The 27773-nt window shown below is 44.4% G+C and overlaps 2 protein-coding genes across 4 annotated transcripts in view; one reads left to right on the top strand and one right to left on the bottom strand.

The window, feature by feature from the left end:
• Positions 1–2712: 2712 nt before the first annotated feature.
• On the bottom strand, positions 2713–5615 carry ddx28 (DEAD (Asp-Glu-Ala-Asp) box polypeptide 28). The gene has a single exon (XM_041191902.1). The coding sequence runs from the start codon at positions 5469–5471 to the stop codon at positions 3747–3749; it is 1725 nt and encodes a 574-aa protein (XP_041047836.1). The 5' UTR covers positions 5472–5615; the 3' UTR covers positions 2713–3746.
• A 17-nt stretch (positions 5616–5632) lies between these two features.
• The window catches only part of dus2 (dihydrouridine synthase 2), a 115506-nt gene continuing 93365 nt past the window's right edge, over positions 5633–27773 (top strand). For 2 of the 3 annotated variants that reach the window (XR_005943557.1, XM_041191903.1), the window contains exons 1-2: positions 10613–10852; positions 13266–13409. Coding sequence is in view for 2 of the 3 variants with exons in the window: in XM_041191903.1 (XP_041047837.1) it covers positions 13281–13409 (129 nt within the window). In the remaining variant the exon portion in view is untranslated. Of the gene's footprint in view, positions 5742–10612; positions 10853–13265; positions 13410–27773 lie in introns of those variants that run through there. The other variant, XM_041191904.1, reaches the window with a different exon arrangement.

The following is a 27773-nucleotide window of genomic DNA, read 5'->3' as shown; positions in this document are numbered from 1 at the left end:
TGACACTTCACTTCCCTTCCTTGACCTCTCTGTCTCAATTTTTGGGGATAGACTGTCCACCAATATCTATTACAAGCCTACCGACTCCCACAGCTACCTCCACTACAGCTCCTCACACCCTGCTTCCTGTAAGGACTCCATCCCATTCTCTCAGTTCCTTCGCCTCCGTCGCATCTGTTCTGATGATGCTACCTTCAGAAACAGTTCCTCTGACATGTCCTCCTTCCTTAACCGAGGTTTTCCACCCACGGTCGTTGACAGGGCCCTCAACCGTGTCCGGCCCATCTCCCGTGCATCCACTCTCACACCTTCCTCTCCCTCCCAGAAACATGATAGGGTCCCCCTTGTCCTCACTTATCACCCCACCAGCCTCCGCATTCAAAGGATCAGCCTCCGCCATTTCCACCAACTCCAGCATGATGCCACCACCAAACACATCTTCTCTTCACCCCAACCCCCCCACCGCCCCCTGCTGGCATTCCGCAGGGATCATTCCCTCCGGGACACCCTGGTCCACTCCTCCATCACCCCCTACTCCTCAACCCCCACCTACGGCACCTCCCCATGCATACGCAAAAGATGCAACACCTGCCCCTTCACTTCCTCTCTCCTCACCGTCCAAGGGCCCAAACACTCCTTCCATGTGAAGCAGCATTTCACTTGCATTTCCCCCACTTAGTCTACTGCATTCGTTGCTCCCAATGCGGTCTCCTCTACATTGGAGAGACCAAGCGCAGACTGGGCGACTGCTTTGCAGAACACCTCCGGTCTGTCCGCAAGAATGACCCAGACCTCCCTGTCGGTTGCCATTTTAACACTCCACCCTGCTCTCTTGCCCACATGTCTGCCCTTGGCTTGCTGCATTGTTCCAGTGAAGCTCAACGCAAATTGGAGGAACAGCACCTCATCTTCCGACTAGGTACTTTACAGCCTTCCGGACTGAATATTTTATTCAGCAACTTTAGATCTTGAAATCCCTCCTCCATCCCCACCCACTTTCCGTTTCTTCCTTCTCCCTTTTGTTTTTTCCAATAATTTATAGATTTTTCTTTTCCCACCTATTTCCATTTTTAAATCTATACCTTTTATATCCTTTTAGTCTTCTCACCCCACCCCCACTAGAGCTGTACCTTGCTTGTCCTGCCATCCATTCTTAATTAGCACATTCTTTTAGATATCACCACCTTCAACACCTTTGTTCTTTTGTCTGTGACAGCTTTTGATTAACTGCTCCTATCACTGCTTGCTTGTCCCTAGAACCAACCCCCACCCCAATTTCACCCCTCTATTTTTACTTAGTTCTGTTGAAGGGTCATGAGGACTCAAAACATCAACTTTGTTCTTCTCCACTGATGCTGCCAGACCTGCTGAGTTTTTCCAGGTAATTCTGTTTTTGTTTTGAAGATGACTCTCTGGCTACAACTGGATAGATAAGAATGAGAAATATGTGAGGGCATCCCAACTAGATGGGTGGCATTGGAGGGGATGATGCAGACAGCGTACAGTTCATGAACGAGGAACAGTTTACCCCAGTCACTCGAACAGGATGTAATGTGTGACTCTAAGAACCATTCCAGTACAGTGGCAGGGGAGGAAACCTGATTGGAGAGTTTCGAATATGGTCTCTGATTTGTCACTGTGCTGGTCCGACATCCAGGGCTGGATGAGCAGAAATTTCTTTCATTAGGAAAACCAAAGTCATTGCCTTTGAATACCACCACAAACTCCATTCTCTAGCCACTGGTTTCATCCCACTCCCTGGCAACTGCCTGTGGCTGAACTAGACCAATCGCAAGCTTTGTGTCATAACTTGACATTGAGATGAGCCCCCTATCACACTACAGCACAAATTACTGGAAAGATGGGTATGAGCCTGTACTACTGCTTTTGTTAGCCACCGAAAATAAGCAACAAGTGAGAAAGGAAAAAATATGAAGATAAAACCTCTAGTTATAACTGAAGCCAGAAAGGCAGCATTGAGTACATGGCTCAGTTATAATTGTGATGTTCTGTTCACGTTTATATACTTAAAAATTAGTAATTTACACTATTACAATTAGAACTTGTCCATTTCTGAAATGTGATAAGTTAATATGTCAGTGCTACGTTTTAAGCCAATTGTCATCAAAAGGATCATTTGTCAATTTATTTGTCCTGCTTTCAGTGTTAGTTTTCTCCTCCAAACAGGCAAACAAAGCAGAATAAAAATACTGCCAACTTCTACCTCATTTTGATGTGGTATTTGTGGGAATTTAGACCATGGATTCTCAGGTTTGGTCCCATCAGTTTGCTGAGCGGTTTAATTTTGCAATGGTATCATGCCAGATTTGTACAAGTATATTCTGAATTTTAATGTGCCTCTCAATTAAACCAGTAACGTGATTTATTATTAAAAGTCAATATAGATGCTGATTGGTTTGTTTAGATCCTAGAATACAGCTTTACTAACTCAAGCCACCAAGTGTTTTCTTTTAAAGAATGAAAAAACTGGGGTCTTGGTCGTCAGTATATCAGACAGGCAGGTGGCAATGACTAAAGTAGTGCCATGAAATGTTTATTAAGTACAATGCTGCTGTCAAAAGCAGTGTAATTATATTGACTTTTTTTAAAAAGAAAGAAAATAACTGGTATTATGGAGCAATTTGATAGCTTTTAAAATTCCGATTCCAACAGTCCTACTAAAAGGATAATATGAATATTAACATATGGAGATATAAACAGGGGCTGGCAATTTTTGTTTTGTCTCAACAGAAACTAACGTACCTATCAAAAAGTCTTTATGATGAATGGTCAATTACAGGCAAGAGACACCAGCAGAACAGTGGGCTTGTGGTATTTCCATGCACACAGAGAAAGGTTGCAGGACGGATCAAAAGGATGCTGCTCTTGCTACAGTGTAAGGGCAGCCAAGCCCAAACAACTAAAATACAATTCAGAATCTTAGAACGACGTCACTACTTAAAACAAAGGGTATTTTGACAGAATCAGAACCGGGCACAACAGCCATTCAAGTGTCAATGCCACCAGCCCTTCCCGCTTATGGGAGAAGGGTGAAAACAGAATAGGTAAAAGGACAGTAAAAGGGAAAAGGAAGAAGGGCAGAGAAGTCAACAAAAAGAGTGATGTGAAAGGGAAGCGGGCACGAGTGAAGGATGGAGTGAAGTACATACTTTTATTGGGAGTTGCCGATGTATTCTAATTCTGATTCTACGAGATGTACTTGTACGCTGTTCTCCCTCACTAGTTGCAACACACTGACCCATCCGACGAATCAAAACATTTTAAGACTTGTACTTGCATAGCACGTGTCACTAGCTCAGGACATTCCAAAGTGCTTTACAGCCAATTTGTACAGAGCAAGCTCCCACTAACAGCAATGTGATAATTACCGGGAAAGGCACTTTAGTGAAATTGGCTGAGAGATAAATATTGGTAAAGAGGTCTTCTTCGAAATAGATCCATATACTGAGGTAGTCAGGGCCTCGGTTTGCCATCCTACCTGAAAGACTGTGCAGCACTCCCTCAGCAAATCAGCGCCTAGATTTTGTGAAGTCTCGGGAATCATACTCAGGGATGCAAGTGCTACCACTGAGACACATTAGGACACCCTGCTTTAGTTCACTGTATTATTCGTCGTCTCTCAGTTTCAAAAATCATGAAAGTTAACCTAAGCAGCAAGTTAAACATTTTACTTCAATAACTTTAGATTACAGAACTAACTGACACAGCCATTATTCGAACACAAGTCACTCTGAAGAGAGTTCAGTTCTAGTCTTTTGATAATTCTGGTGGTCTTTTGATAATTCTGGTGCAATTTTCTTCACAGGGTGGTTGATTTCAGATTCCAGACCAGGGAGTATCACTTTTTGCCGAGCTGCAGTCTCAATTTTCTGGACGAGTTCAACCTCCCAGGGGTGTGTCACAAAACTAACGACGGTCCCCAAAACCTTGCTGCCAACACGCCCCACCCGCCCAGCACGGTGGATATAATCGCACAGTGTTGGGGGAAAGTCATAATTGATTACAACTTCCACCCTCTGAGTGTCCAATCCACGAGATGCAATGTCTGTGCAAACAAGGAGGTCTATCAAACCCTGCTGGAACATGCAAAATATTCCACTGCGCTTTTCAGCTTTCATATTCCCCTGCAAGCGGGAGTGTTTGATACCATGGTCGTCCAGGACATAGCCAAGCCAATTAACTGTTGCTGCACTGTTGCAAAACACTAGCATTCCAGTGCCAGCTTTCTCAGCAACCAGCTCCTTTAACATTTGCAGTAAGTCACTAGCTTTATCTGTCCGTTTGACCTTCATGAACTTCTGCTTCACGTGTGGCATGAGGTGATGCAGCCCCTTGCTCTTTATGGTGGTGATGCTGCCCAAATCAGTGACTTTACTGAGAAGTTCTCCCACTCCCCCCGGGAACGTGGCGCCTGTCACCACCAGCTGGGCTTTCCTCTCCACCCCCCGGGTTTCGGAGGGGTGAGCAGCGATCTGGCTGTGCTGGAGAATGTCCTCCAGTAAGTCCACAAAGCTTCCGTCAAACAGAGTGTCCGCCTCATCCAGCACCAGGTGGCTCAGCTTGCGGAGGGAAAGGAAGTCTCTTCTCAGGGCTTTCCACAGGACTCCGGGCGTTGAGATCAGCAGGTCGATGGGTCCCCGGGACAAGGTCAGCTTCACGTTGCCCATCCCCCGGCCGCCCCCCACGGTCTGCACATTGAGCTTCAGGCCGGCCGCCAGCAGCCGGGCCACTTGCTGGAGCTGTTCGGCCAGTTCCCGGGAGGGGACCAGCACCAGGCTGCTCGGCCCATCGTCGCCGGCACTGTCTCTCCTCCCCGCAGCCTGGGCTTGCAGTAAAGGCAGGAGGTAGCTTAGGGTCTTGCCGCTGCCGGTCTCGGCCGCGCACAACACATTCCTCCCCCTGAGCAGAGCGGCGATGCTCTGTGCTTGGACCCTGGTCGGATGGGAAATGCCCATGTTATCCAGTGCATCTCGCAGCTCACTGCACAGCCCCAAGGAGCCGAAACTCGGCCCCTTTTCCCAGAGCTTCTCGCCCTCCTCTCCCCCTGGTAAGACAGGCGGCTTGCTCCGCATGTTGTTAATGATAAAATAATCCCCGGCCGCCTTCCTGTGCTTCCAGCCCTTGGAGACCAGGGGCACCGGCTCGAACTTGCCGAAAGTGTAGCCGGCGTGCTGGTTCAGCTGGGGTCGCTTCCCCATAATGAGCAACCGGCCCGGCCTGGTCAGCCTCAGGGCCGGCGCACGGCTCCCCGCCGCCCGTTTCAACCTCTCCTCCGCCCGCAGCCGCGTCTTCTGTGGGATGCGGATGACGGGCAGCTCGCCGCCGGGGGCCGGCGCCTGGAGGCCGACACTGGTGGAGGCCAGCCTCTCCCTCAGGAGCGCCCCGGCTCGGGCGGCCGGAGATTCGGGGCCCCGCGGCTGAAGACGGAACTGGAAGCCCAATGTCAACATGTTGCCGAGTTCGTGGATGAAAACCACTCCCTCCCCACGCGGCAGCTCCGGAACACTGGCGTCCTCAGGATTCCAAAACGGAACGGGGAAACCTCCCCATCGGGCAGCCCTGGAACACTGATGTCCTCAAGATTCCAAAACGGAACGACCGGCGCATAGAAATGACGCACCAGTTAAGCGGAAGTGACCTTTCCGCATGTGTCTCTGGTGCACGGTTAGTTACACCGTGTCCTGGGCTACAGTTTGGGATTTGCATCAGTTAGCATTCAGGTGAGGACGCCGTTAATAGATATGAATATATTTTAAATATTCCGCCTCGTCGCTTTGTGGCACACACATTGGCTTCACACAATGGTACAGTGCGTGGATCTACTCAGTAGCTCTAGTGCCTAATACGGGATGACCCTCATCTTGAGAATCCTGGGACCTGTGGATGGGATTAAGGAGACTTCCTAAAAAGTAGAAATGTTTTTTTTTCATAATCAGCCAACAGATTGGATGTGGAATTTTGTTTTTAACCAGCACTGGAACCCGACAGTTGTCCATCCTGAGGTGTTATCACGAAATAAATATTAGAGTTGTGATTTCCAGCCAACCGTCACTCCCATTATTTTGGATAGCAGCTTCTGAGAATGGGTCCCACTTCCTCTTGTGTCTTTACTTGTCCCTTGAGCAGCCTTGTTTTGCCATGCGCTATCATCCCTTCTGTCATCCAACCTCTCTGGCCCTCCATCATAACACAGACCTTCCCCAGTTCTTTTCCTCTCCCTTTTCCTTGGCTCTGTACTTGCTAAAAATGCTTAAATTGCTAACTTCCAGCTCTGACAAAAGGTCATCAGCCTGAAAAGTTACCTCTCGTTTCTCCACAGATGCTGCCACCCTAGTTAAGTATTTCCAATGTTTACAAAAACAGAGTACCGCAGGTGCTGGAAATCTGATCCATTTCCAGTATTCTATTTTTTATTTCAGATTTTCAGGATTCACATTATTTTGGTTTTGTATTCATGTAGAGAGTGTTGCACAGAAGTTGTGGTAAAGTTTTTTTTTAAACTCTTTTCCAGATGGGATGTTGCTGTTCATCATCTTTGCTTGTTGAGAGTAGTGGAATTTGTGCGAGGGATGTATTAAAGTCTGTAAAGGGTTCCTGCTTTTAATCACGAATGGGCAAGTGTTGATTCATTCCATGTTTGCAGCCTTGCTACTTCAATAATGTTCTTCAGTTAAAGCATGCACTCGTGCAGGCTTTGTTCATCTGTGCTGTTATGGTTATCTCTGCTGAATTATGCCTGGCATGAACAGACCAATGCTATATATTCTAACCCATTGGTTAACGTGTTCAAATTTAGGAATTGAAATGACGCACCAGTTAGGCGGAAGTGACCTTTCCGCATGTGTCTCTGGTGCACGGTTAGTTACACCATGTCCTGGGCTACAGTTTGGGATTTGCAAAAACAAAAATAGCTGGAAAAACTCAGCAGGAATACAGTTAATGTTTCGAGTCCGTATGACTCTTCATCAGAACTGAAGAGAAATATAAATGCGGTGTTTAAGGGGGATGGGACAGGTAGGGCTGGATAGTGTGTCAGTGATAGGTGGAGGCAAGGGAGAGATTGCCAAAGATGTCATAAACAAAAGGACAAAGGGGTGTTGATGTTGGTGATGTTAGCTAGAGGATGTGCTAATGGTGACATTAAGGTTAGAAAGCAGTATGAGCAAATGACAGATGGCCCTAGTGAGGGTGGGGTGGGAAATAGGCTAAAAGGTGGAGATAAAACAATGGATGGAAATAAATTTAAAAATAATAATAGAAATAGGTGGGAAAAGAAAAATATATTTAAAAAATATATATAATAATTATTAGAAAAAAGGGGGCGGAGATGAAGAGAGAGTTCATGATCTGAAGTTGTTGAACTCAATGTTAAATCTGGAAGGCTGTAAAGTGCCTAATCGGAAGATGAGGTGCTGTTCCTCTAGTTTGCATTGAGCTTCACTGGAACATTGCAGCAGGCCAAGGACGGACATGTGGGCATGAGAGCAGGATGGTGTGTTGAAATGGCAAGTGACAGGGAGGTCTGGGTCATGCTTGCAGACAGACCGAAGGTGTTCCGCAAAGCGGTCACCCAATCTGCGTTTGGTTTCTCCAATGTAGAGAAGACTGCATTAGGAGCAGCGATTGCAGTAGACTAAATTGAGGGAAGTGCAAGTGAAATGCTGCTTCACTTGAAAGGAGTGTTTGGGCCCTTGGACGGTGAGGAGGTGGGGGGAAGTAAAGGGGCAGGTGTTGCACCTTCTGCGGTTGCATGGGAAGGTGCCGTGGGACGGGGTTGAGTTGTAGGGGGTTATGGAAGAGTGGACTAGGGTATCTCTGAGGGAATGATCCTGACGGAATGCCGACGGGGGGAGGGGGGAAGGTGAAGGGAAGATGTGTTTGGTGGAGTTGGCAGAAATGGTGGAGGTTGATCCTTTGAATGTGGAGGCTGGTGGGGTGATAAGTGAAGACAAGCGGGACCCTATCGTGGTTCTGGGTGGGAGAGGAAGGTGTGAGGACGATGCGCGGGAGATGGGCCGGACACGGTTGAGGGCCTTCGCAACCACCATGGGTGGAAAACCTCGGTTAGGAAATTTAGGAACACATTTTACTTAAAAACAAAATACCGCGGATGCTGAATATCTGAAATAAAAACAGAAATGCTGGAAACACTGGGGTAGCAAAGAGGGAAAGCATTATTAACATTTCAGTTTCCCTTTTGCATCATAAATTGCATAAAACTGGCAGTACCTTGTGGTTGTCACAGAATAAATCTAACTAATAGTTCTGTAGAGAGACAGTGTGTGTAATATAGAGTGTAATCCAACAATTAATTTAGGGTGTAAGTAATTCAGATCAAAGCACCTTGTTAGTGTCAGTCGTGTGACTAGTTTTTAATCACTGCAGACTCTACATCCACACTTAATCAAAAATTATCAAGTTATATGTTGCTCATTTGATCATTCTGATTCAAGAATAGGTAAATATTGGTTCAGTCTGATTGTACATACTGTGGATGAGTGTCCCTAGAGCATCCATGGTTAGACTTGTAGTGAAGTTAGCCCCTGTAATGTTAGAATTGCAGCAACTATTCTTACAGCATATAATTTGTGAATGTTTATTCATGGTGCTGACTAACCTTTTCCATTGCTCTGATTCATGTTGTGCCATTGTGTTTTTCTGTATCAGTATTTTATTTTGTAGTTCTCATTTTGTTTGCTGATTACACAGTTGCTCCTCATTTTGTTGGTTAAATAACTTTGTTGACATAAACAATTGGTGATGTAACTATACATTAATGTACAGATTTTTTTTCAATTTAGAGATTATATATATTGTGTTTTATTAAAGAAGCTTGTTGCCAACAGCGTTCTTGCTGCAGCAACCTAGTAGTATTCTTTTCGGAAAACTAGGTTGTTCCAGTAACGTAGAGGTACATTAAGCTATTTGTTTTCACTAAGCTCAAATTTTCACTAATGTAACTTAAAGTGGGTCAGTAATATATCTACACTTGAGAGATCATTTTTTTCTTTCAGACGTATGCAGTTGTATCTGATTCAGATGCCTTAATATTGCAAGTACAACATTTCTGTAAGATATAATGGTCTGTGGGCAGCCTGTGTCTGTTTATGTTAATAGCACCATCAGCTGCAGTGTGTGCACTGAAACAGCCTTCCATGTTTGTGGTATCTATATTGACTATTTCAATTGGTACACTGGGCTGTTTGTTGCTTTCCCTGTTGGAAATAGTTTTACTGGGGAAGGAATTTGGCAAGACACAAAACTCAGGTACTGGAAGCTCAAGACGAAGTGGCTGGGGATGTAGTGAGAAAGCAAGAGCAGTCACAGATGGGTGTTAAAAGGTTATAAATAACACAAATGTTTTCATCTATGGTGATTTTATAATGTTCCTTAATGAAATACTGGTGGAATGTGTTTTCACGCTGACATCTAGATTGATATCCAGACTGGGCCAGATTTATCCATATAACTGAGATGTTGAGTTTGGAAATGACTATTTGTCCATATGTTTTAACAATTCATCAATCTTATTTAAAGTATGTGATTGCTTCTTGGGTACAATATGGCAGTTTAAAAATAAGTACTGGACTGGATTCAGGCACCCACTTCTGACCATTGTCATGTGTAGCAGGTAGAAATGAGGTAGAAGATTCAATATTTGTTGGTGGTTGATTTGGTTCATCGTATGGTGCTTGGTCCCATTCTGCTTGCAGGCCTTGCCTCAAATAACTGCACAGCATACAAAGGAAAACAATACACAGTTGTTAAACAATACAAAAATACAATGTGAATAACAACTGTGATGTAACTAATTATCGGAATAACTTTTGTATACATTTATTAGATGGCACTTGATCTGAAACTAATGTGACAGAAAAACATAGTCTACCCAACATGATGTTCAATTGAGTGAGCATCCACCTAATGTTCACCTGGAGTCAAGTAGAACTGGACTTTGAGGGGTAATTGGAATGCCTGCGTATATTTCAGGACTTCAAATGAAATTAGTCTTGTTTTTATGAAGTTCTCTGGGCCCAGGACCAAGCTGTTGCTTTTAAATTGATCCCTGCATTTAGTGTTTGAGCGAACCAATCCAAACCAGAATCTTCCATTTAACATTAATGTTTATGCAGTTGTTTTGGTCTTGAGGATCTGTTGCTGGATATGTTGAGAACTGACCATCTCAGTAGAATAAATCTTAATCTTAATACCTGTGATATTGGTTGGAACTTGAAATCATCCTTGGTGTAAAGTCATAAGGTTGTGGTGGGGTAAGGATTTCTGCTTGCTTTCAATTAAGCCATCAATAATCTGTCTTTGACAGGTAAGTTGGACTTTTTCGCAAAGTGGGCTTTAAACTATATATCCCCTGTATCTATCTTTAGGGGGTCAAGATTCCCATGGTCCAGGTTCTGCAATTCTCCAAATCAGCAAGAAATATAAGTACACAGTGGCTGTCTGAAAAGCAGTGGGCTTATCGATCGAGCAGACTAGGAAGATGCCAGATATAACATCAGTTTTGTTTTATTCATTTATAGGATGTGGCACTGCCGACAGGACCAGCATTTATTGCCCACCCTCAACTGCATTTGAGAAGGTGGTGGTGAGCCACTGCCTAGAACAGCTGCAGTCCTTGTGGTATAGGTATTCTTGAGTGGAGAGTTCCAGAATTTTGACTCAGCAACGTCTGGCTTTAAATTGAAAGGAAGTTGATTGATGAAGCAGCTGAAGATGGTTGAGTTGGGCCTAGGACAGTACCCCAAGGAACTGTGATTTCCTGAGCCTGAGATGATTGACTTCCAACAACCACAATCATCTTCCTCTGTTCTAGGTATGACTCCAACCAGTGGAACTTCACCCCCCTATTTCCATTGACTCCAGTTTTGCTAGAGCTCCTTGATGCCACACTAGGTCAAATGCTGTCTTGATGACAAGGGCAGTCACTCTCACCTCACCTCTGGAGTTCAGCTGTTTTGCTTATGTTTGGATAGGCTTTAATGAAGTCTGAAGTCAAGTGACTGGCAGAACCCAAATTAAAGCATCAGTGAGCAGGTTATTGCTGAGTAATTGCCGCTTGATAGTACAGATAAGGACACCTTCTATCACTTTGCTGATGATTGAGAGTATACTGAAGAGTTGGTAATTGGTTGGATTGGATTTGTTCTGTTTTTGTGGACAGGGCTTACCGGGACAATTTTTCATTTTGTTGGGTAGATTGCTGGGTAGATGCCAGTGTTGTAGTTGTACTGGAACAGCTAAACTAGAGGCACAACTGGTACTGGAGCAGAAGGATTCAGCATAATGGCTGGGGTATTGTCAGGGCCCAGCTTCTTTGTTGTGTGCAGTACACTCAGCTGTTTCTTGATATTCCACTGAGCGAGTTGATCTCAGCAGGGTATGAGTATAGGGTTCCACGATTTGCCTCACTGCCTGTGGATTAGGGGAAGGAGAATCAGCCTGGGTTCTTCCTCACAATCTTTATCCAAGGACTTTTGCTGGAGGTGTGAGGTTGGAGATTGACTGAGGACAAAATTGGGCCCATGGTCAAATAGATGCTAATATGCACTGTGAAAGTTTATACATGAATAATGGGCACTTGGCTGAGGAACCAGAGGCTAGCCAATGCTGTGGGCCCCTCCCCTAACAGCTCTGGAGATGGGGGGGTGCAAACATCAAGAAGAAAAATACATCATTCGAGCCCAATGGGTCAGTGGATGAAAGATTCATACAAAGGAAACAGCATTGCTCTTTGAAATACTTCTTGATTTTATAACAATTGTTTTCATTTAGACAAGGCCATCAATGGGACTATTCTTAAATTTGGTATGAAAGCGTGCATGGAATTAGGCCAGATCGGTGGACTGCATACTGATTTCAATAGGATAGTGGATTGAACTCCCATGTGGCAGATGTGGACCAATGTCATGGATTCATGTTTATGCCATAAAGGTGTACCCATTAAAGCAACAAATCACCAAAACTTTGATGGCTGCATTAGATATTCTTTAGGTACTGTAGTGCTGGTCTTTCCCATAAACGGTTTGAGCATCTCACATTCAAGGACTGCTCAGCATCTAATTATGCAATAGTGTAACCCAGGGGTGTAATAATAGGAACTCCCTTGTAACTTGAACTGGATATTAGCCCCCTGACTATTCTAAGCTCTCTGAAGACAGGCTGAAAACCAAGTCACAAGACATGGCGAGCAACAAATCATTAAGTTGCTTCATTTACAGACAGTTACCCAAATCTCTGCTCCCCATTCATCCATCACAGAATCACAGTGCAGAAGAGGCCCTTCAGCCCATCAAGTCTGCACCAACACATGAGAAACACCTGACCTACCTACCTAATCCCATTTACCAGCACTTGGCCCGTAGCCTTGAATGTTATAACGTGCCAAGTGCTCATCCAGGTACTTTTTAAAGGATGCAAGGCAACCCGCCTCCACCACCCTCCCAGGCAGTGCATTCCAGACCATCACCACCCTCTGGGTAAAAAAGTTTTTCCCCACATCCCCCCTAAATCTCCTGCCCCTCACCTTGAACTTATGCCCCCTTGTGACTGACCCTTCAACTAAGGGAACAGCTGCTCCCTATCCACCAAGTCCATGCCCTTCATAATCTTGTACACCTCGATCAGGTCGCCCCTCAGTCTTCTCTGCTCCAACGAAAACAACCCACTGCTTAGTGTAGACTGAACACCCGGGATGTCACCCCTGCCCCATGTGCGAAAAGGCAGGTTGTGACATCCCGGGTGTTTAGTCTACACTAGAAAAACCCAAAGTGTTTCACCTTGTCTTTTCTCGCTGACCTCTATTGGCTCCTGGTCCCCCAGTTATTGAGACTTAAAATTCTTACTGTTGTGTTTAAATCCTTCATGGCTTCCTCCTCCCTATCTCTGTTACCTGCTGCAGCCTGACAACTCTCAGTTCCTCCTGACTCTGATCCCTTATGGGCCTTTCCCCCCCTCAGCCCACAATTGCCATCAGCTGTCTTAAGTTCCAGAATTCCATCCCTTTTCTGCAACTGCGTCTGCTGCTTTAAGACACTCCGTAAACCCACTTCTTTGACTCAGGTTTTGGTTGCCGCGTCCTAGTATCTCCTTTAGCTGGGCACCGATTTTTGTTTGATTATGGCTCTGTGAAGCCATTTTCCCCATGAAAGTTGGTGTAGAAATGCAGGTGGTAGTGGCCATTGGCGTAGAATCACATTCACAAAGACTTGTTTTTCTCCCTCCTCCAGGTTATTAAAGAAGAAATGATCAACCAAACTGTTAGCCGACTTTGTTACAGAAACAAGGTGATCCTGGCCCCCATGGTGCGTGTTGGTACTTTACCAATGAGATTACTGGCACTAGACTATGGAGCGGATATTGTATACTGTGAGGTAAGGAAAGGATTGTGTACTATTCCTGCAACATGTTTGATGAATGTGGCAAAAAACTAAGGTTATAGTTTATTGAGGTAACGTTTAGCATTGAGCCCACAGTAGAGATTTTTAACAAGTACCTGTCACGTTTTGTACATTGGAAGCCCACAACTGTTATTCTAGTTGTGAATTACAACCTTCGATGAACATTATAAGTACAGACCAACTGTTTCCTTGTCATTGTGTCAAAATGGATGAGAAAGTTCTCCGAGCTGAAGGTCTAATATCACTTGATGATTGCTGAAAAAAATACAGAAAATGCTGGAAGTGCAAAGCACAGTCAGTTAACACTTATAAAGAGCAAAGGCAGGTTGAAACAGTCTACAACAGAGCAAAAAATTGTCTTTTCTCTACACATGCTGCCTGGCCTGCTGTACATTTCTGCCGCTTTCTGTTTTTAGATTATGCCTATTTTAATTTTTTCCCTGGTCAGCACTGAAAGTAATGGTTCAATAGCTTCTATGAAAGCATTATAATCAGGGTCAGCGAGCTGGTTTAGTTGAACAGGTTACTTTCTGGATACTTGATGATCCTGAATGGTTATCTATCTAAGGAGAACAATATCCACTTATATCCAGGTATAAGTGCTGCATTGAACCCAGGAAAACTGGGTTTATGAAGCATTGGTTGGAGGGGTTTTGCACATGCAAGGACATTTTTCCTATCCTGGCACCAAAGGTAAAAGTTTTTATACTTGACAAGAAAAACTGGGCTTCCCAGGAGCTGTCTTGATGCCTATAACAGTTGCATTTGTATGTGCAGATTTTGATGTTAAAGGAAATGTCAAAGCTGGAACAGGCTTATACTATTTAAAATTCTCCAGCTGACCAAGCCAGTATTGAAGAGAATTTGCAACTGACTGTAACGGCAGGTCGCACCTGATGTTGATTGGCCAAGTGTGCATCTCCACTTTTATATTTTGAATTAGATTTCTAAGTGTTGTGCTAAACTTGTACTTGCTCACTTCTCTTTTTTTTAAACCATCTTCCACTTTTTCACACTCATTTGCATTTTCTTTCTTACAGACGCACGTTCATTCTCTCACTGTCTTTCTTTCCTTCTTTTTCTCTCCCCTGTACGCTCTTTTGCTTCTTTCTCTCCTCTCTCTCTCTCTCCTCCTCCCCTCCCCACTCATTTGTTCCCCCCCTCAGCACTACTTTTGTCATTCCCACCATTCTCTGCCATTTTTGGAATTAGAAACAGGAGAAATCATAACTGCTATTACATGATTCTATGGCTTAACTATAAAGCACCTGCCATTTCAGTCATTCTGAATCAGTCATCCCATTTTTCTTAAATTGTCCTTGGCACTTATGTTGGAATTTATACAGTGCTCCATTGTGGCCTTTAGGGAGATTTTACTGCAATAAATCATGGGGTTTTGAAACCTGGACCCAAGGGAAATCTGAGATTTTGTTTAGACTTTCAAATTGGAATGTAACTTGCAGAAATAAAAAATTATTTCCAACCCCGTTAGCATCTGGAATTTAGTCTTGTTGGAGAAATGTTTTCCTTCTCGCTCACGAAAGGTGCCAAACTGACAGGAGAAAAATAATGAAAGATGTGTTATATTGAGGCACCATACAGGCCACGAGAAGAGGAGGGCATTTGGGAAAGGGCCAGAGTCCCTTAAAGGGAGAGGGATAGCTGCTGATTGGCGTGTCCCTCTCCGGCAGTGTTGTCTCAATATCAGTGTTAGAACTGGAAAACACAATGGAACAGGCAGAAATTGTAGACTTCAAATCCCCACAACCCCATGGCCTGCCCCTTGAGTAACACTGTCCCAACTACTTATCTCACAGCATGCACATGCTAGCTTCTTCATTGACAATAGTGTACAGTGTAATGGTACTGATTTAGGGGATTTCAATACAACGTGAGTTGTGACCCACTAAGGTTTGTTACAGTTTGAAGACCTTGTGATGTAGCTCAGGCTCCAGAGCTTTGACCTGTTTCACTGTCATTTGCAAAATTTCTGTTCGCCCTTGAGTCAATATTAGCTGATGTTTAACTCCACTCTAAACTTCAGTTCTAATGAAAGAATGACCATGATAATCCGAGGTAATGCTGGTTATTGTAAAGATATGTGAGAAAAATGGAGAAATAAATAGATTGGAAAAAGAATTTAAATGCATGTTTTATTTTAAATCTACAAGTGACAGTATAATTGCTGTTAAGGCGTTTTGTAGCTGTCTAATTAGTAGTAAAAGGAACCAGCATTGTTGGAATGTGACAATAAGAGAGCTCCAATCCATTATACAAATGTAAATTCTATTAGAAAAAGACTTGCAGTTGAAACCTCCTTATGTTTTACGGATATCTTAAAGTGCTTCATGTATAGTCAATTAGTTTGAGGTGCTTTGACTGAAAGGAAATATATGAAATATTTGTACCAGATTTAAATTCCAAATGCTAATCCCCGAAGTGTTCTGAAGCATCCACTGCTGTGCTGCGAAATCCAATTATTAGTGATATTTTCTTTATCCAGTAGATTGTGGTTAATTAATTGTTCAAGGTGTTAATGTGACTGCAAGTTTTGGTCCACAGCATGTGGCAACCTTAACAATTTTGATGGACTTTATTTTTTCAGTTGCTGGTGAATTTCTACTGCCCAAAATTAAACCATTCAGACAATTCCAGTTTGTTTATGATAAAGAGGAAAATTGTGATGTGTCTGAGCTAACAAAGTGAGCTAACATTAAAGCCATGCTCAGAAAACAGAGGTCTGACAGGAAATTTGATTAATTCCCAAACAGGAGAAATCCTCATAAACCCTCAGTACAGTTGAGCAGTAATTGTACAGGAGGAGGCAATTCATCCCCTCATGCCTGTTTCATTGTTCAATTAAATCATGTCAGATCTGGATTTTAACTCCACTTACTTGTAATTTGGGGATATGCAATAAAATGGATGGAGCTTAGTGGATTGAATTGAAAGTAATATTGACTTTTGGGGAAAGCGCCTATAAGCTAATGATGACTGCAGTGAACTTGAGTATCTTGCATTGGAGTTTTAAAAGTGAATACACGTGACAGGGCATTCCTCTTGAGGATGACGGCTTCTTATGGAAGTCTGGGTGGAAAGCAACATAGCCAACTTGACCTTTTGATTCCACAGCTTTCCCAAGATTAAAATCTCTAGCTTTTGCTGTCACTTGGGATTTGGGCATTGCAGTGGCCTGTTCCTGAGAAGCATTTCTCATTGTGTGTTTCAGAAGGTGTCGTTATAAAAAGCAGCTCAGATGATCCAGGATCAAATAAAACTGCATGTTCTAAAGAGGTGCTAGACACAGCCAGTTTGTCAGCATGGAGGAAACATGCAGGGTATATCGGGGAGGCGGTGGCATAGTGTTATTGTCACTGGATAAATAATACAGGGACCCAGGCGCTAGGAGCCTGGGTTCGAATCCCACCATGACGAACGGTGGAACTTGAATTCAATAAAAATCTGGAATTAAACCATTGAATTAAACCATGAAACCATTGTCGATTATCATTAAAATCCATTTGGTTCACTAATGTCCTTAAGGAAAAGAAATTGGCTGTCCTTACCTGGCCTGGCCTACATGTGTGGACAATGTGGTTGACTCTTAAATGCTCTCTGAAATGTTGTCTCAAATCACTAGTGTATAAGGAGTGAAGCCAGACAGACCACTCAGCAACAGAAACAACAAAAACAAACTCGGCCCTGTCGACACTGCAAAGTCCTCCTTACTAACGTCTCGAGGCTTGTACCAAAATTGAGAGAGCTGTCCCACAGACCAGTCAAGCAACATACTCAAGAATTATACCTTACAGACAATGTCCTAGACACCACCATTGTTATCCCATCGGCAGGACAGACCCAGCAGAGATGGTGGCACATACAGTCGGGAGGGCGTTGGCATGGGAGTCCTCACCATCAACTCCAGCCTCCATGAAGTCTCATGGCATCAAGTCAAACATGGGCAATGAAACCTTCTGCTGATTACCACATACCACCCTCCCTCAGTTGATGAGTCAATGCTGCTCCATGTTGAACACCACTTGGAGGAGGAGGCAGGGGTGCAGAATGTACTGTGAGTGGGGGACTTGGAGTGGCTCGGTATCACTATTACAGACTGAGCTGGCTGGGACCTAAAAGACATAGCTGCTAGACTGGGTCTGTGGCAAGTGGTGAGGGAACTAACAAGAGGGAACAGCATACTTGACCTCATCCTCACAAGCCTGCCAGCCCCAGATGCATCTGTCCATGACAGCCATTGGTAGTAGTAACCACCGCACTGTCCTTGTGGAGATGAAGTCCCGACTTTAATTGAGGACATCTACATCGTATTTTGTGGCACTACCACCATGCTAAATGGGATAGATTTCGATTAGATCTAGAACTCAAGACCGCGTGCTGTGAGCCATCAGCAGCAGCAGAATTGTACTCAACCACAATTTGTAACCTCCTAGCCTGGCATATCCCCACCCTACCATTGCCACCAAGCCAGGTGATCAAACCTGGCCCAATGAAGAGTACAGGAGGGCATGCCAGGAGCAGCACCAGGCATATGTAAAAATGAGGTGTCAACTTGGTGAAGCTACAACAAAGGACGACTTGCGTGCCAAACAGCGTAAGCAACATGCGATGGACCGAGCTAAGCGATTCCACAACCAATGGATTAGATCTAAGTTCTGCAGCCCCGCCACATCCAGCCATGAATGGTGGTGGACAATTAAACAACTCACAGGAGGAAGAGGCTCCACAAATATCTTCATCCTTAATGATGGGGGAACCCAGCAAATCAGTGCAAAAGATGAGGCTGAAGCAGTTGCAACGATCTTCAGCCAGAATTGCGGAGTGGATGATCTATCTTGGCTTCCTCCGGAGGTCCCCAGCATCACAGATACCAGTCTTCAGCCAATTCAGTTCACTCCACGTTATATCAATAAATGACTGAAGGCACTGGATACTGCAAAAGCTATGGGCCCTGACAATATCCTGGCAATAGTACTGAAGACTTGTGCTCCAGAACTTGTCATGCACCTACCCACTGTTCCAGTATAGCCACAACACTGGCGTCCACTCAGCAATGTGGAAAATTGCCAGGTATGTCTCATCCACAAAAAGGAGGAGAAATCCAACCCGGCCATTTACCGCCCCATCGGTCTACTCTGCATCATCAGTAAAATGATGGAAGGGGTCATCAACAATGCTATCAAGCGGTGCCTCCTTAACCTGCTCATTGACGCTCAGTTTGGGTTCCGCCTTGATCACTCAGCTCATGATTTCATTACAGCCTTGGTTCAAACATGGGCAAAACAGCTGAACTCCAGAGGTGAGGTGGGAGTGACTGCCCTTGACATCAAGGCAGCATTTGACCAAATGTGATGTCAAGGACCCCTTGCGAAACTGGAATCAGTGGGGAAAACTCTTCGCTGGTTGGTGTCATACCAAGCACAAAGGAAGAAGCTTGTGGTTGTTGGAGGTCAATCATCTCAATTCCAGGACATCACTGCAGGAACTCCTGGGGGTAGTGTCCTAGGCAGTAATCATGTGTGACTTCAATCTACGTATAGACTGGGAAAACTAAATTCACCATAATACTGTGGCGGATTAATTCCTGGAGTGTGTACGAGATGATTTTTTTAGACCAGTATGCCTACGAACCAACGAGGGAACAGGCTTCCCTAGATTTGGTAATGTGCAATGAGAAATTGTTAATTAATAATCTTGTTTTGCAGGGTCCTTTAGGGAACAGTGACCATAACATGATAGAATTCTTCATTAGGATAGAAAGTGAAGTAGTCTGATCTGAAACTAGGGCCCTAAATCTAAACAAAGGAAACTGCGAAGGCATGAGGCGTGAGTTGGCTAAGATAGATTGGAGAACTTCATTAAAAGGCATGACAGTGGATAGGCAATGGCTCATATTTAAGGAACAAATGTATGCACATTCCTTTCTGGCACAAAAACACAACAGGAAAAGCAGCCAAACCATGGCTAACAAAATAAATTAAGAATAGTATTAGATCCAAAGAGGAGTCATATAAAGTTGCTAGAAAAAAGTATCAAGCGTGAGGATTGGGAGCAGTTTAGAATTCAGCAAATGCAGACAAAGAGATTGTTTAAAGGGAAAAATAGAGTATGAGAGTAAACTTGCAAGGAACATAAAAGCGGACTGTAAAAGCTTCTTTAAATTTATAAAAAGAAAAAGATTACTGAAGACAAATGTTGGTTCCTTACAGTCCAAAATTGGAGGTTTTACAATAAGAAACAAGGAAATAGTAAAGAAATTCAACAACTACTTTAGTTCTGTCTTCACATCGGAAGACACAAATAACTTCCCAGAAATGCTAGGGAACCAAGGGTCTAGTGAGAAGGAGGAATTGAAGGAAATTAGTGTCACTAATAAACGGTGCTGGAGAAATTAATGGGAATGAAAGCCGATAAATCCCCAGAGCCTGATAATCTACATCCCAGGGCACTAAAGGAGGTGGCCATAAAAATAGTGGATGTGTTGGTGGTCATCTTTCAAAATTCTGTAGATTCTGGAACAGTCTCGGCAGATTGGAGGGTTTCACATGACCTTTACACAGAAGGGGGCCATTCGGCTCATCGAGTCTGCACTGGCTCTCTGAAGGAGCATTCCACATTGTCCCACTCACCTGCCTTATCCCCATAACCTTGCACATTCTTTCTTTTCAGGTAGCAATCTAATTCCCTTTTGAATACCTCAATTGAACCTGCCTCCACCATCCTTTCAGGAAGTTTGTTCCAGACTCCACCCACCCTCTGGGTGAAAACATTTTTCCTCAGATCGCATTTACTCCTTTTGCTGATTATTTTGAATCTGTGCCCTCTAGTTCTTGATCTCTTGGTGGGAACAGTTTCTCACTGTTTACCCTGTTCATACCCCTCAGGATCTTGAATACCTCTATCAAATCTCTATCAGCCTTCTTTTCTCCATGGAAAACAGTCCCAACCCTCCAATCTATCCTCAGCTACAGTTCTTTATCCCTGGAGTCATTCTTATGAATCTCCTCTGTACTCTCTCCAATGCCCTCACATCCTTCCTCAAGTACAGCACCCAGAACTGGACGCTGTACTTCAGATAAGGTCTATCTAGTGTCTTATACAAGTTCAACATGATCTCCTTACTCTTGTACTTAATACCCCTATTAATAAAGCCTAAGCTACTATATGCTTTATTAACTGCTCTTTCAACATGCCCTGCCATCTTCCAAGGTCCCTCTATTCCTGCACCTCCTTTAGAGGTTCTCCCTTTATATAATGTAATCCCACTGTTTAAAAATGGAGGAAGGGAGAAAACAGAATTACAGACCTAACATCAGTATTGGGGAAAATGCTAAAACGCTTAGAAAATATCAGCAGGATTAGACAAAGCCAACATGGATTTATGAAGGGGAAATCATCTTTGACAAAGCTACTGGAGTTTTTTAAGGGGGTAACTAGCAGAATAGATAAGGGAGAACCAGTGGATGTGGTGTATTTGGATTTTCAGAAAGCTTTTGATAAAGTCCCACATAAGAGGCTAGCGTGCAAAATTAAAGCACGCAAAATTAAAGCACGTGGGATTGAGGGTAATATATTGGCACGGATTGAGAATTGGTTAGCAGACAGGGAACAGAGAGTAGGAATAAATGGGTCTTTTTCGGAGTGGCTGGCGGTGATTATTGGGGTACCACAGGCATCAGTGCTTGCCCGCTATTCACTATATATATCAATGATTTGGATGAGGGAACCAAATGTAATATTTCCAAGTTTGCTGACAACGTGAAACTAAGTGGGAATGTGAGTGGTGAGGAGGGTGTTAAGAGGCTTCAAGGCAATTTAGACAAGTTGAGCGACTGGGCAAATACATGGCAGATGCAGTATAACGTGGATAAGTGTGAAGTTATCCACTTTGGTAGGAAAAACAGAATGGCAGGGTATTATTTAAATGGCAATAGATTAGGAAATGTTGATGTATAAAGGGACCTTGGTGTCCTTGTACACCAATCACTGAAAACAAGCATGCAGGTACAACAGTTAAGAAGGCAAATGGTATGTTGGCCTTCATTGTGAGAGGACTTGAGTACAGGAGCAGGGATGTCTTACTGCAGCTGTACAGGGCTTTGGCGAGACCATACCTGGAGTATAGTGTGCAGTTTTGGTCTCCCTACCTAAGAAAGGATGTACTTGCCATAGAGGGAGTGCAGAGAAGGTTCATCAGACTGATCCTTGGAATGGCAGGATTGTCGAATGAAGAGAGATTGGGCTGACTAGGCCTGTATTCACTGGAGTTCAGAAGAATGAGAGGGGATCTCATTGAAACGTATGAAATTCTGACAGGGCATTTCAGACTGGATGCAGGTATGATGTTTCCTCTGGCTGGGGGGGGTTGGGGGGGGTGTGGGGGGGGGGGGGTGCGTGGGGGTGTGGGGGGGGTGGGGCGTGGGGGGTGGGGTTGGGGGGTGGGGTTGGGGGTGTGGGGAGTGGGGGGGGATGTAGAACAAGGGGCCACAGACTTAGGATATGGTGTAGGCCATTTAGGACTGAGATGAGAAACTTCTTCATTCGGGGGGTGGGGTGGGGAGGGGTCTAGAACAAGGGGCCACAGACTTAGGATATGGTGTAGGCCATTTAGGACTGAGATGAGAAACTTCTTCATTCGGGGGGTGGGGTGGGGGGGGTCTAGAACAAGGGGCCACAGACTCAGGATATGGTGTAGGTCATTTAGGACTGAGATGAGAAACTTCTTCATTCAGAGGGTAATGAACCTGTGGAATTCTCTACCACAGAAGGCTGTGGAGGCCAAGTCACTGAATATGTTTAAGAAAGAAATAGATAGATTTCTAGACTCTAAAGGAGTCAAGGGGTATGGGGAGAGAGTGGGAGTGTGCTGTTGAGATAGAGGTTCAGCCATGATCATATTGAATGGCGGAGCAGGCTCAAAGGGCCAAAGAACCTACTTCTCCTGTTCCCTATGTTTCTGGGCCCAACCATCTTCAGCTGATTCATCAATGACTTTCCTTCCATCATAAGGTCAGAAGTGGGGATGTTCGCTGATGATTGCACAATGTTCGGTACCATTCACGACACCAGATACTGAAGCCGTCCATGTCCAAATGCAGCAAGACCTGGACAATATCCAGGCTCGGGCTGACAAGTGGCAAGAAACATTCATGCTAGACAAGTGCCAGGCAATGATTATCTCCAACAAGTGCGAATCTAACCATTACTCCTTGACATTCAGTGGCATTACCATCACTGAATCGCCCACTCTCAACATCCTGGGGGGTTAGCATTGACCAGAACCTGAACTGGGCTGGCCACATAAATACTGCGGCTACAAGAGCAGGTCAGAGGCTAGGAATCCTGTGGCGAGTAACTCACCTCCTGACTCCTGAAAGCCTGTCCACCATCTGCAAGGCACAAGTCAGGAGCGTGATGGAATACTCTCCACTTGCCTGGATGAGTGCAGCTCCAACAATACTCAAGAAGCTCGACACCATCCAGGACAAAGCAGCCCACTTGATTCACACCCCTTCCACAAACACTCACTCCCTCCACCACCAATGCACAGTGGCAGCAGTGTGTACCATCTACAAGATGTACTGCAGGAACTCACCAAGGCTCCTTCGACAGCACCTTCCGAACCCATGACCACTACCATCTAGCAGGACAAGGGCAGCAGATGCATGGGAATGCAGCCACCTGGAAGTTCCCCTCCAAGTCACTCACCATCCTGACTTGGAAATATATCACCATTACTTCTCTGTCACTGAGTCAAAATCCTGGAACTCCCTCCCTAACAGCACTGTGGGTGTACCCACACCACAATGACTGCAGTGGTTCAAGGAGGCAGCTCACCACTATCTTCTCAAGGGCAATTAGGGATGGGCAATAAATGCTGGCCTAGCCAGCGATGCCCACATCCATGAATGAATAAAAAAAAGTGTTGTAACTGAAGAAATAACTCAGTGATCTTTGGATCAGAGTTATCTTGGAGGGGAATGAAAAAATAAATCTATTATTGCTAATGTGAGAAGTGCAGCAGCCCCTGACTGAGCTCAGCTGATGGGAAATTGATTGGCCATCTGGAGACACAGTTGGTGGTGAAAATGAGTTTGCTGTTCTTAAAGCACGAAGTGTGGTAAGAGGATGCAGAAGCTAGCTCTTGGCAAATGACAGATACAGATAAAACAGTTGAATCATTAAACGCAATCTCTCACTTAATGTTTGGTAAGGTTCTGAGTGTGGTTTTTATAAATACCCACTTGCTCCTATTCTTTTTTCTCAAGCTGCTGAATAAAAAAGTTATCTTGAACTTTAGTTTTCCGTCTTGCAGTGACTTGTGACTGAGATACTGGGCTGAATTTTCAGGTTCCGCCAAGGGGGAAAATGCCTACAGTTGCCTCTGACTTTAGCACCTCCTGCACACTGATGCGTGGCTTCCTCTTCCATTGTGGCAATGATGGGCAGGTAAGAAACCTCTCCACTAGCATGGGTCCCCCTCCCAGGCATTAAGAGCACGTTTCTCCTGCAAGGACAGAAGAGAGTGCGATGAGGCAACGCTGGAAGCTGCCTGTTTCAGTGCCGGCAACAGGGCGGACTTGCGAATCATGGAATTCCACCCTTTTAATTTTTTGTACAACCTCCGCTTCCCCTCTGGAACGGCCGGCTTAAACGCAGCCTTATTAGAAAGTCCAGAAAATCTTTGCCAGTAACGAGACTGGGAAGTGGCCTGAGGGAGCCATCATTCAACCTCATCCCAGACCTGGCTGCTGCTACTGATCCCACCGGGAGGACATGCTCTGCTGCCGACCACTCGATGGAGCCACAGGGTTTGGTGGGGGGTGCGGGGAGGAGGAAGCAGTGGAGTCTGAATCTTAACTGGCTGCAGTGAATCTGTGCTGGTTTTCAGTCACGGTGACCTGACTATGAAGGCCCCAGGGCAGCCTGGTGTTGCTGTGGGGCGGATGGAAAGGCCGGGCTGCTGAGTAAGTGTAGGAGTTGGGGGAGAGGCCATGGGAAGCAGGGCTAAACAGCGAATGAGTGGGAGGAGTGGTTTTGGGAATAGGGGCTGTGAGTGAATGAGTTGGGGGAAGGGTGTTAGGAAAAGGGACATGTGTGTGGTGGGGGAGAGGGGTCACACTTAGTCTTCTGTCACCAGGGAATATGGAGAGCTTGGCTGAAACCTACATCAGTACATAAAATTTTCACAATTATATGATGTATGTTGATCGATAATACACAACTTTAATAATTATATACTGAATGTTACTATCGGCTTTATTGCTGTTTTATTTTTATTGACAAGGCAAGCATTTGTTGCCCATCCTGTATTGCCCTTGAGAAGGTAGTGGTGTGTTAAAATGGGGTCACATTGGAAAATAGTTTGCAAAGCACTGCCAAAGTCCTTAGCTTCACTTTGCATGTACATAATCCAGTAAAGTCATGTTGTGTTAGTAAGCACTTCGTCCTGTATTACATGTACTGACTGATTGAATGCTGAAATGCTGAGGTCACCTGGTGACTTGATCCAGATACATTGGTTCAGTCTTGGTGGTAATAGAAGGTAAACAGAGGGGAAAGTAATGTAACCCACTAGATGTCTAATAACTCCAACCGCTTGAGATGGCCGAGGAACACTTGCATTTCATACAAATCATAAAAAGTGCCATAATTACATGATTCCTTGTTCAAAAAACAATTCAGAACTTTTTATCTTTGGCTATTCTCAGAGCCAAAAGTCCTCAGCAGCATTCTGAGATTCAGTCAGTACCCTGGGCACACATTTCCTCCCATGTTCAGGAGCAGCATTCCTGAGACTCCTCAGTTGGAGTGTCTGTCAGAGGGTGTATACCCAGATCCTGAGGACTGGGGATTGCACTCACATTGCCAGAACGAACCAGGTCATGATGGATCCACTTTATGTGAACCACACTTATTTCGGTTCTGTCAGCTATTTCCATCCAGGCCTGCTTACCCTGGGCGGGTGGTCTCTTCCTGTCATCTTCAAGGAAGAGGGCCTTGCTCTTTTGCCTAACAGCCTTGAGGAAGAGCCCCAGGTCTGCATCTGAAAAATGAGGGGCTGCCCTGTCCTGGGTCCCAGGCCCATGCCTCTCCTGAGACATTCTATGATCTTCCAGACTGAAGGCGAAGAAGTGAAATGGCAGCCACAGTGATAGCTGCCACAACTGGTTTAAATCAGGCTCACACTTTAGCAGCCCTGCTCCCATTCCCACCCCCGCAGCTGCTAATTGGTCGCCAAACCCCACTCCAGGCCATGTCAAAATCAGGGCCATGACTGTTCCCCCTGACCCTTGTTCAATCCCTCCCCTCCCAGGGAAGGGTTTGGGACCTGGAAACAGTCCTGACTTTCTGTTTCCTGTCCCTGGAAGGAAAACCTTGCCATTTTCTCTGCAGTATTCACCTTCTGGATCCTATTCTATGCCCTCGGAAGTGAGGAAGGCCTGTTGCATTTGGTGCACTTACTCTTTGTTGCTGCTCTACCTAATGTGGGTAAAGAAAAATAGAACATTAAAACCATACCTCGTGTGAAGTTTTGAAGGTGCCTTGTGAGGAAGAATGTATGGCACAGACTTCGTGAGCAGAATGGCCTCTTACTACGAGGCATCATTCTGCGATCTTGAACGAATGATTAAATCATGCTACATTTTTGACCGATTGCCCAATTATGGTAACCAAACCTAAACAATGTCCAGTGTTTGTATCAATATTGATACTATCCCCATAGAGACTGAAAATTTTTAAGAAGAAATTTGAACGTCCAGTGGATGGCTGAAAAGATCACATGACAAGATTTCAAGTTTTAAGATTTTTACTCCAACACAAACTAAAAGGAACATTGACTAAACACTATTTCAGACAGCAACTTACATTCTAAACTACAGAAAAAGTCTTCCACTTAACATTTAAATCAACCAAAAATCTCCCTCCGTGGTCATACTTCACTCTGCCCCTTAAGTAGACACTCCATTCTGCTAGAACCAATCCAAAGTAACTCTTAGCTCCCAAGGGCTTGCTTCATTTCTTTCCCTTTCTCAGCTGGGTGTCTTCTAATCCTTAAACTGGCTTTTATGGTGAGGGTTACCCAGGAGATTCCTCCCTTTAGCCAAAGCCAGGCGAGTCTTCCAGACTTTTTTAAATTCTCACAAACTCAATCTCTTCAATCCGAGCATGAGCTCCCACCTGTATTCTTGCGTGGTGAGCCATAGATTTGCTGTCTTCATCTCTTTCACTCACACACACACTCTCACTCACTCACCCACCCACCATTCATCCCTTGCTCACTCACCCCTCCCTCCCTAAAAAGTTCAGCGATATTTTAAGAAAACACCTTGTTGAAAACTGGTCCTGCAATGCCTCCATTTGGACTCTCCCCTTCTCAGCCTATTTCCATGGCAATGTGAATCATATGAGCCTTGCATCCAGGTAGAAATGCTAATTAGCTATCTTTAACACTCCCAACTTCATTCTATCTTGAAACAAAATAGACAGTTTAAAGTATAACCATTTACAAAACCTAACATTTCTAACATTCATGGAAACTAGCAGTATATCTACCGTCCACACAAATGCCTTGGTCGTTGTTTACAGGTGTGAGTGCTGTGCATTTTCTTCCTAGTAAAACAACCTGTCCCCCCCCACTCCTTTAGTCTTTAACACCCAGACTTGCTGGCAGTAGAATTTGGAACAGGTCACATGACCCCCTTCATACTTCCATTTTACCCTAAATTAAAGAGACACAACAATCTTACAAAACCTTGCATTTGTAACAATATCAGCTACCTTCTGTAAAACTGGATCCAATTGATTCAGCACAACGTACACTGCTGTGATTCATGCTGGCTGGTCCACGGCTTCTTGATCTTAACCCATTAATTTGTAATGGTTTAAAATTTGCCACATGGGCTGTATCGATTAAATGCACTTGCTAATCAAGTATTAGTGTACCTTTATATAAAAAAATAATCAATCTGCGCTTGTATCCCTGCCTCAATTAGCCAGGCCCGTATAGTTAGAACTAGAGGTCTTATATAGTGATTTGCGTTTTATTTTTGAGTGGGAAAGAAGGCAGGTTGGCTTTACATTCACAACACTCATGTCATTCACAGTTCCTTTGTGTCTGCATGCTCTGTTCAACTGGGTTGTTATAGATTGTGTTGTGCATGGAGTGGAATGTTGCTACAAATCTTCAAGATAATACAAGCATTTTACCACAGTAGAAAATAAACCTTTGTGAATTTTATCGCAGTAATAATGCCTTGATTTGTTCAGGAAAAGAGTTACTTCTGCTAAGGCCGGATGTGATTTAGAGAACGCACC

This window comes from Carcharodon carcharias, chromosome 7 (genome assembly GCF_017639515.1).
Source record: "Carcharodon carcharias isolate sCarCar2 chromosome 7, sCarCar2.pri, whole genome shotgun sequence".
NCBI lineage: Eukaryota > Metazoa > Chordata > Chondrichthyes > Lamniformes > Lamnidae > Carcharodon > Carcharodon carcharias.
The sequence above is the reverse complement of the archived record's forward strand: the minus strand, read 5'-3'. Positions and strand labels throughout refer to the sequence as shown.